Genomic DNA, 12,444 nt, shown 5'->3' with positions numbered 1-12,444 from the left:
TCAATGTTAAAAAAAAATCTCCTTTTATAAGTGCAATTCTTACAAAGGAATGAGAATTTCCCCATTTAATGGGATGATTTAATTTTACATTTACTTAATGCATGATTTATGCAAGTTTTTTTTTCATCTTGATACATAGTTATTTATTTTAATTTGTTTTTGTTTCTGTTATATTATTCTGTTTTGATCAAGTTGACATCATACACACACACACGAGGTGGGACTCTCTAAAAAACGTAATTTATTTATAAAAAAGTGTATTTAGTCTTTGACGTTTCAACTTAAGTCACCTTTAAAGTTCTCTCCGTTTGATGCCACACACCTATTGAGACGCTTTTTCCACTGCTCCAACAGTTTTGGGCCTCGTCCGTTTTGATTCCTTTTAGTACTTCTGCTGTTTTTTGTTTCACCTCTTCCACGTCAGCAAAATGTTCCCCTTTGGGAACTTTGTCATCTGGAGATACCAGAAAAGTTGCTCAGGGTGAGATCAGGTGAACAAGGAGGATGGGGCACGAGAGTCATGCAGCTTTTGGTCAAAAACTGCTGAACACAGTGCAGCGAGGGCAGGTGCGCTGGTAAATCACCCATCATGAAATGGGAAAATGCTTTGCAAGAATCTGAAAAAACAAGAAAGTCACTGAAGCCAAATGCAACGTCTCACAACACTGCCAGCTGGTACACTGATGCCAATGGGCTCCTAAAACATTTACCTAGTGGGGGAAGCCTTACTATAAGAGGTCTGTCCTCCAAAAAATAACTCCAAGATTTTTTGGGTCCCTTCTCATATACATCGAAAGTTCTAGCCGGGCTCGGTGGCTCAGCCTGTCATCCCGCGCCTTTGGGAGGCTGAGGTGAGTGGATTGCCTGAGCCCGCGGGTTCGAGACCCGTCTGGGCAGCGAGACCTCATCCCTACCATAAATCAAAAAACTCAGCCGGGCGTGGTAGCGCACGCCTGTAATTCCGGCTACTTGGAAGGCTGAGGCGGAAGGATCGCCGGAGCCCAGCAGGTCGAGGCTGCGGTGGCCAGGAGTGGCCACTGCACTCCAGCCTGGGCGACAGAGTGAGACTCCGACTCAAAAAAATAAAAAAAAAGAAAGTTCTACTCTATTTTTTCATTTCTTCTTACTAAAATTAGAACTTTATTATTATTTCAAAACAAAATATCAGTTATTCTTCTACTAGAATATGTTTACTTTCCTTCTCTTTATCTCCTCTCCTGTTTTTCCCTACCTCAGAACTCCTGGGTTTTGCTGAAATTGCTTAGTTTCAGCTTATGTATAAAATCTACCTTGCCATTGTTTGCTAGTTTCATTCTGCTGCAGTAATTTTTATTTAATATTTATATTACAAATATGCAGATAATATATCATTATTCATAATATGTATATATAATGTGTATATATACACATTTGTATGTGATATATAGAGAGGGTGGCAAAAATGTATGCCATTTTAAGAAAGGAAAAGAGGTATTAAAATTATAATACTCAATGAGATGAATACAAGTCACATTTGACTTCTGCAATTACACGAGGTGCTCAGTGTAGTTACTATCAGCATCCAGACACTTCTGATTATGGCAAACATCTCTTAAAATGCATGTATATTTTTTTGACAACCTCGGTTTGTACACATACATCAGAAGTATGTGTGTTGCAAGGTTTTCTGTGCATCTTTGTGTCTACTTTTTCCTCTTCTTACCTGGAATCCTCTACTCTTCTATTTTGACTCATTTGTTGTTTGACTAAAGTGTTTCCTCAATTATTTTTCTCAGGTGTTTCATTGAGTAATATAATATCTGAATTTTGGCCAGATATCTTGGCTGGGTAATGAACTCTTAGGAGTGTGTGTGTGTGTGTGTGTGTGTGTGTGTGTGTGTGTGTGTGTGTGTGTGCGCGCGCGCGCGCGCATGCGCACACATGCTTCTTATCAATCCTAGTTGGAACTTATGCCTTTTCCATCTGTAGATTTAGGATTTTCCACAGTTCAGGGGAAATTCTCTCTATAATTCAGTGATAGTCGTTCCTCCATTGATTCCTTTTTCTCATCCTACATCATGCTGTTTTTAGAAATTGTGTTCTTCGTATGTTGTTTTTCTAAGTCTGTTTATAGACAGTAGAAGGATCACAGAACAAATACTACAAGGAACTATCTACTACTTCATAAGAGAGGCACAGACGTGCTTTGCAATTTGAAAGGAAGGAGTAACACTGATAGTCGTAGAGTGCATTTTTATGATATTTCATTTTTTAGCTGTAGTTTCTAGGTGAAAAATTATTTCAGAGTACTCAGATAGGGGTCAGATTTATCTCCATTGTGTCACATTTCTCATTATTAAAATCTGTATTCTATGTATATTTTAAAACATATCTTAATAGATTTTCAAAATTACAAAGTGTAAAATGTAGCCATCACAAATAATTTTGTGCCTGAAATAATTAATATGGTCCTTATACCTAGTCCTTTGTGTATTCAGGAATTAATCTTAAATATGTTAGATTTCCCCTATTGCTATGCTTAGCAAATTCTTTGTTAGCTCAAAGATATTCAAACTCTATTTTTAAAATCTGCATGTGTATACTATTATCTTTAAGTAGCATACAATTAAAAAAATTAAGAACAATTAATTTAAGTTCACTTAAATTTGAAAATAAATATATGAATATCCTATTTTTTTGAGGGAGGAAGAAATGCCACTGATGTAGTAAGCAAGGAGAATAAATGCCTCTAAATAGTAGCAAGTCATTGTTTTAACCCTTTGTAGATTGAGTGAAATTGTTAAGAGACTTTTTTTTCTTAGTATTATCTCAACCTTTGACTTACTGAAGTATAAAGTAATCTGAAACTGCAGAGGTTTATCTCACCCTAGTACAGATTGAAATGAGATTGTGTTGATAGCTCAGAGTCAAAAAGTCTTTCTCCTTTGTTGTTATTTAGACATTTATAATATATACTGTTACATGTTACATTTCTCTGGGAGGCAGAAACGAGCTTCCTTCTTTTCTTTGTAGGTTGGTGTGGCACTAGAATAATATTTTTACAAAAATGTCATCTGGGTTTCAAACTTAGTTGACAAAAGCCTTAGAGTTTTGCTAGATAAAATAATTATTTCTCTGAAAAAACAATTTCCTTAAATTGTTGAAATTTCTTTACCATTTGGTTGTGAGACATAGTTGTGATGAAGTTACACTACTTCGACGTTAAATTGATGAATCCTCAGCAGCTAATCAAAAAATAATTATGGAAAGTCTCCAGCTTACAGAACTGAGTATTTGGTGGGTATTCCACTCTTTGGGTGGAATTTGAGCAGCTTGAAGGTACACCTGCTGTGGTATTTTCCCATTTGAGTGGAAACGGAAGCCCTTGTTGGTTGATAGGGTTAGTCTCTGGACCTAAAAAGGCACTACCTTTCCTTTTTTATTACTAAGACGTCCCTGGAGGATCCATGATCCTGGTCAGTGGATATCTCTTTATCACTTGGTTCTCAATGAAGGCAACATTTTCCTTTCTAAACATGGCAGTCATATTTTAACAATTTTGTAAAATAAGTAATTTTAGTGTTCAAATAATATTATTAAGTCAGCTGAAAACCAATATAGCTATTTATTTGCCTGCTACACATGCCTCTCCCATCTTGGTTTTCTGCCCCCACCCCTACCCTGAAATTGTTGTCAAACAGCCCCACAGATCTGACAAATCCAATTGACAGTTTTTTGTTCTTACCTTACATGACCTTGATACAGCATTTAATAACTGTGGACTGTTTCTTGTTAGTCTTTTCTATTGACTTGAGTGATATATTAATTCATTCAACACTCAGCCAGGCAGAATGCTAGACATTGATAATATAATAATGAGCACGATATGCATTTTTTTCTTCATGCAGAGGGTTTACTCTTTTGATATTTTATTTATTACACAAGAGTTAGTGTTAGATAGATTTCCCTTTGAGCCCTGGCTCTACTACCTACATTTATACAATCTTGACCAAATTTCTTAGCATTCCTCACCTGTAAAATGAGGATGATTGAAAATACCTCAGGAACTGGATGCCAGTTCCCATTTCCATAAGGATGTGTCCTGCATTTTCTAAAGTTCTTATGGTTTGAGGTTTTACATTTAGGTCTCTGATCCCTTTAGAGTTACTTTTTGTGTATGGGGATAGATGGGGGTCTTGTTTGAATCTTCTGCATGTGGTCAGCCAGTTTTCCCAGCACCATTTACTGAATAGGTTCCCCTCTCCCCAGTGGGGGGTGGTGGAGGTTTTGTCGAAGAAGAGTTGGTTGAGAAATTGAGGCTTTGCTTCTGGAATCTCAATTCTATTCCATTGGTCTATATGCCTGTTCTTGTACCAATACCAAGCTGTTTTGATTATTGTAGCTTCATAGTAAAGTTTAAAGTCTGGTAGTGTGATACCTCCTGCTTTGTTTTTTTCTGTCAGAATGGCCATTATCAATAACTCAAAAAATAACAGATGCTGGAGAAGATGTGGTGAAAAGGGAACACTTCTACACTCTTGGTGGGAGTGTAAACTAGTTCAGCCTCTGTGGAAATCAGTGTGGCATTCCTAAAAGCTTTAAAAATCGATCTTCCATATGACCCCACAATCCCCCTACTGGGAATATACTCTGAAGAACTTAAATCACTCTATAAAAAAGATACCTGCACACGTATGTTTATTGCAGCATTGTTCACAATAGCAAGATCATGGAACCAACCATGCTGTCCATCAAAAGAGGACTGGATTTAAAAAATGTGGTACATATACACAATGGAATATTACGCAGCCATAAAAAAGAATAAAATCATGAATTTTGCAGCAACCTGGATGGAATTGGAGTTTATAATACTGAGTGATCTCTCACAGAAACAAAGATCTGAGTATCACATGTTCTCACTCATAAGTGGACCTTGACCAACTATAAGAAATACTATAAGAAAAGGATTGACAGTGGTGGGAAACTATGGGGGGGGTGCAGGGAGGGAAAGGGAGGTGGGGTTAACGATAGTAAATAGTAAATATCTGTCTGGGGATGGGGAGGGGGCACACCTTATCAACAAGGGTACCTGCACAATGCATATTTGTATATCTAACCCTTAACTGTACTCCACAATTTAAAATAAAAAATATGTATAACAAAAAAAAAAGAAAATACCTGCACAGGAATTTTTTTTTTTTTTTTTTAAGGATTAACTAACCTGTGGAAGTAATTAGCACTCTGCTTGGTCCTCTTTTTTTAGTTCTTACTGGGACAGCCTAATTCAGTCAATATACTCTTCCTTTAAAGACACTGCAACATCTCTCTAACTGGTCTCTGATTCTGGCCTTGGCAATCTTAAGTCCAGCTTCTGCAATCCTGGTGAATTAACACCCCACCCCGACTCCCACTTTCCGACCCGTGTACCATTACCACTTGCTCTTCCCTGGTCATACTGGATGTTCCCTTACCTCCTACTTCAACCATACTACATTACTATTCATCTGCTTGGGTGCTCTTCCCTTCTTTGTTGGATTTTTGAAAACTTGCTTTTTTCTTCAAGTCTCCTTTCAAACATTATCTTCCCAACAAGAGGCAGTCACTCTCTTTTCTGTACCTTCATAGGTCCTCTTGTGTGTCTCTATTACAGCACAATCACAATGTAATTTCATGATCTTAAGGGGCCCATGAGAGAAAAGAATGTTTTTTTTGTCTTAGTATCATTAGATGTGGCACAACTGCTTTTTTTTTTTTTTTTTTTAACTTGGAGTCTCACTCTTGTCACCCAAGCCGGAGTGCAGGGGCATGCTTTCATGGCCACTGCATCCTCGACCTGCTGGGCTCAGGAGAACCTTCTGCCTCAGTCTTCCAGGTAGCTGGAACTACAGATGCATACCACCACGCCTGGCTAGTTTTTGTGATTTATTGTAGAGTCGAGGTCTCACCAAGTTGCCCAGGCTGGTCTTGAACCCCCGGGCTCAGGCAGTTCTTTTGCCTTGGCTTCCCAAAGTGCTGGGATTACATACTGAGCCACCTCACCCAGTCACAACTGTAACTCTTAAAAGTATATGTTTCTCAAACATAGATGAATGCTTAGTTTTTGTGGAAGAGTGGTGCTTCTCCATGTGCCAGGCATTATACTAGTGATAGATATGCAGACATAAACAGGGCAAGGTCCTTGTCCTCAAGAAATTCACAATCTGAGATGAGATGGGATGGCAGATGAGAGACAACAGGACCATGTCGTGAAGAAACAGATTCTATTTCATTTATGCTAGAGGATGTCAGCATTTAGGCTGTTCACCCTTTTAAAGAGGTGAATTAATAGCAATTTAAAATTCTAACTTAACTTACCCATTAATAAGAGCAGTTTAGTTATAAATTTTACCCCTTGAGGAAATGTATTCTTATAGACCCAAATGTCAAGCTGTCATAGAATCTTGTGATGTGAGGAGATGAGCATTGTCTATATGTTTCAAGTGATTTACTGTAAGTAGGGGGTTTGCGTCAATCGTAGGTGGAACCTTGGGAGTCAGAGCGCATCAATTGTCTGAGCTGAATTACTGTCTGTGCTTTCTGAATTTTGAGATAAGGCTTAAAATGGAAGTCTTGCCTGTTGATTTTTAGTATATTCACAAATGTGGAAGTGCATTTTCTTAGTTTTAAATTTTTTGAGTCTAGGAATTTTTCCCTTCTTTTCTAATCTTGTGAAGTTTCATAGTTGTAGGAATAAAAATCTTTATTAGTTGTATATTGTGTTTTATATAGAATTATCACTTATAGTATAATATTCAAAACAATTCAGTTTTTCTTTAGTGATGCTAAAGTGTTCCTTAGCATCACCATTTGAAAATTAACAGTCGTTGTGTGTTAAAGTACAGTGATTTTTTTTTTTTTTAAAGCAGCAAGGATTTCTAGTTGATAGAATGTTGTACACAGAGTAATTTTTATTTTGTTATTTCTGGTGAACTTTGTGTTTTTAATAACTGCAAGGGCATTTTCAGTGTTATAAAAAATGCAAGTTAGAAGCAATTCTTTTTTTCTTCTGTTCATGTAGACCCTAAGTCCTCTGAGGTATATCTCTTCAAAGCTAAGAAGCAATCCATGGAATATTTTTAGTGCACATGGGATATTGTAGTTCAGTAAATATAGTCAGATTATATGAATTTTTATTTATCCAGCATTTGGTTTTTAATAAGAATTTCAGAATTGGACATTTTTATAGCAACAAAGTACGCTGTCATTGAATGCGGACATATGAATTTAATTTGTATATGTTAGAGTTTTTTAGTTACAACATAGTGATGATGATGTAAGGATTTGGCATAGAAATCAATTTTAGTGAAAGAAGTGAGGATAAATTTTCAGGCAGATAGTAATCACACCAGGGGAGTATGGTTTGATGAGCCAAAAGCTTTAAGAGGAAGAGATGATCAATAGTGTTGTACTAAAGGAAAAACAGCAAACAGGATTAAGGAAGATAAGGGCAAAACAGTATGTGTTGGTTTCAGTATTTATGAAAGCAGTTCCAAGAAAGCAGTCAGAGCGGGAACTGAATTGCTGTGAAGATCATCTATCTTGTTTTCTCTGCTCCACACCAGAGAACTGGACAAGTAAATGCTATTATTATCAGTTCCGACTGGCATTATTGTTAGTGAAAGCAGCATACATTGAAGAGCAATTTTGTAACATGGCAATGTGCGATGAGTGGTGAGGTTTTTCTCTTAATAGGTGACTTTCTTAGCTAGCCTTGAACATAAAAAAATTAGTATAAAATGCTTCTTAATAAAGGGACTCTTTCTCACTTAGGTTTTCTGTTCGTTTTCATCTCACATTGATTTTAAGTGCTTTGTCAAACTGACTTCTCAATTTGTCTACTACAATTTATAGACTCTGTCGCAAGCTCTCAGAAATATTTGGTGTGCTTTGGGTCTATTTTAAAAATAATATTATTGTCTCTGTTCTTTACCTCACTTCTAGTTGGGGGAAACTATTCAAGGGATGGTCAAGGAGGATCAGTAAACCAAGCCGTGGACAGCCTAGATTGCTCTGCATTCTCATGTGACTCTAACAAATTGCCCTCTGTCCTTTCCCAGTCTTCCTGATTTGTGGGGCTTCCTTATGTGATGGAGTAAATTGGACAAGAAAATATGAATATGTAAACTACATGTATGGATTTCAACCACCGTCAAAGAAGAGGCATAGAATGACTGAGCTCTAGATAGCAGCAGTCTTTAGTCTGCAGACTCATCTCTATTTGATATGTATTGTAGTCCTCTTTGGATCATAAATTCCCTCCATATACACCCTCAGATCATCCTCAAGGGTGGATCTTGTTAAATTGCATGGGATCCTGCTTCTAATGACTATGTAATGTACTATAAGGCAGAGTTCCTTTTGCCAGGGCATCGGGGAATGATTATATGCTGAGAAAACTTAACAAAGTCTTTTAACTCTATCTGGCCAGATTACTGCTCCAATCTTGGCTGCCTTCACTTTTGTGGGTGAAAGAATGCAAATCATTCTATGATTCTATTAATTTCTCATTTTGTTTCTTTTCCCTGAGGTCTTGCTGACCTGCATGACTTTCCCTGAGTTTGCTGACATAAGCCCTCTGTTTTCACTAGATAGTTTGATGCCTCTCCCACTCTTGTGCCATAGATTTTTCTCTCTGGTTGATACTTTCCACTTAGTACATGCACTTTGATGAAAAATAAGATGGTCATACGGATGGTATGTGGACATAATATATAGTCAACTTGGATAGTCTATGAAGACTGAGGAAATCATTAAGATGAAGAAAAATATCTGTGGTAACTATAGTAAGCTAAATAAGATATTGAAAAGTGAACAGCTAGTTTAGCAGCATTTTAAAACTGGTGCTCTGGGAGCTAGCAGGAAGGAAAGGATGGATAGGCCAAGCACAGAGGATGTTTAGGGCATTGAAAATAACTCTGTGTGATGCGATAATAGTGTATACATGTCATTATACTTTTGTTCAACCCATAGAATATACAACATCAAGAATGAACCCTAATGAAAACGATGGATTTTGGGTGATGATAATGTATCAGTATAGGTTCATTGTTTGCAAGACAATGATAATGGGGGAGACTGTGCATGCGTAGGGGTAGAGAGCACATGGGACATCTCAGTGCCTTCTGCTAAATTTTACTGTGAACCTAAAATTGGTCTAAAACAAACAAACAAACAAAAAGGTTCATGCTCATTAACATCGTAGAAGCATCCAGAAAATGAACTGAAATTTACTTGCTCTGACTCAAGATGATTGAATTAACCCATGTGGGAAATTTGTGGGTCCAAGGTCATTAGCTGTCTCTTTCAATACACATTTTAGAAAGCTGTAAGTTCGTTTATGTATATTCCACTTCACTAACACTTGCTTCCCATTTACCTTTAGGTTTGAAGTTTGAGGAGATTCAAGAAAGATTTGGTGAGGAGTTCTTTAATATATGCTTTGATGAGAATGAGCGAGTCCTTCGGGCTGTAGGTGGCACGTTGCAGGACTTTTTTAACGGCTTTGATGCTTTGTTGGAACACATTAGAACTTCCTTTGGAAAACAGGCCACCCTGGAGTCACCATCTTTCCTATGCAAAGAGCTCCCTGAAGGTACTCTCATGCTCCACTACTTTCACCCTCACCATATTGTGGGGTTTGCAATGCTGGGGATGATTAAGGCAGCAGGAAAGAAGATCTATCGGCTGGATGTGGAAGTGGAACAGGTTGCAAATGAGAAGCTGTGCTCCGATGGTTCGAACCCAGGCAATTGTAGCTGTCTTACTTTCCTTATTAAAGAATGTGAAAATACTAACATCACAAAGAACCTTCCACGGGGAACCTCCCACGTTCCTGCAGACCTCAGAATCAGCATCAACACCTTCTGCAGAGCCTTTCCCTTTCACTTGATGTTTGACCCCAACATGTCGGTCCTTCAGCTGGGGGAAGGCCTAAGGAAGCAGCTCCGGTGTGACGCTCACAAAGTGCTCAAGTTTGAGGACTGCTTTGAGATTGTCTCTCCAAAGGTTAATGCCACCTTCGAAAGGGTCCTGCTGCGACTGTCTACCCCGTTTGTGATTAGAACCAAGCCTGAGGCTTCTGGCACTGAAAATCAAGACAAGGTAAGTGGTCATGGATTGGAGATGGGTGATGGGAACTAGAAGAGTGGATAATTAATTCCGTAAATTACATGCTGGCTGTACTTGTAATTATTTAGGCAAGAGAGCTTAAAGTGCCATTTAGAAGATTACTTGTCCCTGGATGTATGTAAAAAGATTTGGCCCCATTCCCAGCCATTTTGCATAGTGTCTGCCTTGTCCATTAATTTATTTCAGCACATAAAAAGAAGGCACTTATTAATACTAGCCACAGCAATTATAAAAATGATAGGACTCACTAAAAACCTGATAATATAAATTCACGAATATTTCCACTGATCGAAGTCAAACTATGAGAAAAGCAGCATTTCAGCACTGTAGGGTTTGACCACTTTCTCTTTAAATAAATATATATACTAAAAGCTAGCTACACTTTGAATATGTTCTCATCCAAACTTCATAATCTAGGAACATGTAGTTTGTATCCTATTTTGTCTTTATATTCAGAATAATGTATTCCCCCAAATTAGAAATTGACTGCCTCAGACTTATTTTCTAATTAAATTTTAGTATTAAAATAGAGACTAATTTCTTTAGAACATATTCACTCCTTGAAAGAACACACTGAATACTTGGAATATTTTTGTGGACTTTTTTGAATCCCTCTTGGGAAATCTGGGTTATAAATTATAAATAATTGATGAAAAGAAACCAAAAATAAATCTTAGAATAGTTGGGTTTAAATGAACATTTTTTTCCCTCAGATAAAATATTTTTAAAAGTCAATATTACAATAAATGATAAAATGTAAAGAAAATAAGGCAAGATTATTTTTATGTTTGGCAATATGCTTTCAGTGATTAAAAGGAAAAACAATGCTAATTTCCAGGATAGGCATTTGAATTGACAGTCATTCAGTTTTCAGTAGTGTGTCTTTGTACCAGAGAAATAAAGTTCTAAGCGTTCTGGGGAAACTAGTAGATGTTAGCAGTGAACAGGTTGTTCTGGACTTGCAGAAGGAGGAGTTTCACAAGTAATTAAAGACTCGGTTAATGAGTAATCTACATGCATTCTGGAGTGCCTGCCATAATACATAAATGAGGAAACAGCCACCTGAAAGCAGAGACAAAGATGTATTTTGAAGATTTTATACGTTAGTTTTATGATTGATTAATTTTTTATAATTTTGAAGTTGAAAATTTTTAAAAAAGTATTGAAAAGGATGAAATGATGCCCATGTCACGTATTCAATATAACTAAATCAAGTAATTTAGAAAAAAAATATATATAATGATTTTATCATATAAGTTCAGTGATTTGAAAATATCTAAGGGGATCTTCATTCTAATTTTGCACGTGAAAATTTTCATCTAAATGAATTATTATTATTATTCAATCACACAATGTTTTGTTTTGTTTTTTTTTTTGAGTCGAAGTCTCATTTTGTCACCCAGGCTAAAGTGCAGTGGCACACTCATGGTCACCGCAGCCTCAACCTACTGGACTCAGGTGATCCTTCAGCTTTAGCCTTCCAAGTAGCTGGCACTATATGCATGCACCACCACACCTGGTTAATTTTTTAATTTATTATAGAGATGAAGTCTCGCCAAGTTGCCCAGGCTGGTCTTGAACCCGTGGGCTCAGACAATTCTCTCACCTTGGTCTCTCAAAGTACTGGGATTATAGGAGTGAGCCACCATGCCCTGCTTCAATGATGTTTTAGGTATCTTTCACATATGTGTATTATAACATGTAAAACAATTGCTGCTTATTTTGAAATCCTTGAGAATGGAAGAAACTTATTTAAATATACATTTTTGTCCACATTTGTAGTTGCTTTAAAACTGGAATTATTCTACCTTTTAAATTTAGGGAATATTAAAACTGTCAGTTCTGTTTTCCAGAAGGGAAATATTTGGCTGGGAGGGTTTGAAACATGTTTGTCCTTTAGAACTGAAGTTAGTATTTTTGAAAATGTACCTGAACTAGTATGTAGCTAGGATACATTATTTCCAGTGTTGTTGCTTTTTATATTTTACAGATTTGAGAACAATTAATTCATTTAAAAGTTACTGCTTCATATGTTTTCCCTTTTATTTCATTTGGTTTGTATTTCTATTTAATTTGTATACCAGGGTAAGAAATAGACATAATGAAATGATGACTCAAATGTCAAGGCCCCCTGCCAATTCCAATAATAAGGAACTGGGCTCATTGAGAAGATGCAATTATCATTTAAACATGTTAGTGGCAGTTTAAAAATAAAGTAATAGGCAGGATTTTTAGTTAAAATAAGGTTAGAAATCTGTTCATCCTTATATTTATTTCTGCTTAGTCACCTGGGTTTAC

At 36.8% G+C, this 12,444-nt stretch overlaps 1 protein-coding gene across 1 annotated transcript in view; it reads left to right on the top strand.

Annotated features, from left to right (window-relative positions):
• The window catches only part of LOC103250785 (guanylate cyclase soluble subunit alpha-2-like), a gene marked incomplete at its 3' end in the record, with an annotated part of 71,734 nt that extends 61,615 nt beyond the window's left edge, over positions 1 to 10,119 (top strand). Inside the window, exon 7 of the mRNA XM_021708196.1 lies at positions 9,401 to 10,119. Coding sequence (XP_021563871.1) covers positions 9,401 to 10,119 — 719 coding nt within the window. The remainder of the gene's footprint in view (positions 1 to 9,400) is intronic.
• Positions 10,120 to 12,444: the final 2,325 nt, after the last annotated feature.

The sequence above is a fragment of the Carlito syrichta genome, unplaced genomic scaffold, assembly GCF_000164805.1.
Source record: "Carlito syrichta isolate Samal-C Ts95f unplaced genomic scaffold, Tarsius_syrichta-2.0.1 Scaffold134202, whole genome shotgun sequence".
Lineage (NCBI taxonomy): Eukaryota > Metazoa > Chordata > Mammalia > Primates > Tarsiidae > Carlito > Carlito syrichta.
Note: the sequence above shows the minus strand (reverse complement) of the source record. Positions and strands in the feature narration are given on the sequence as shown.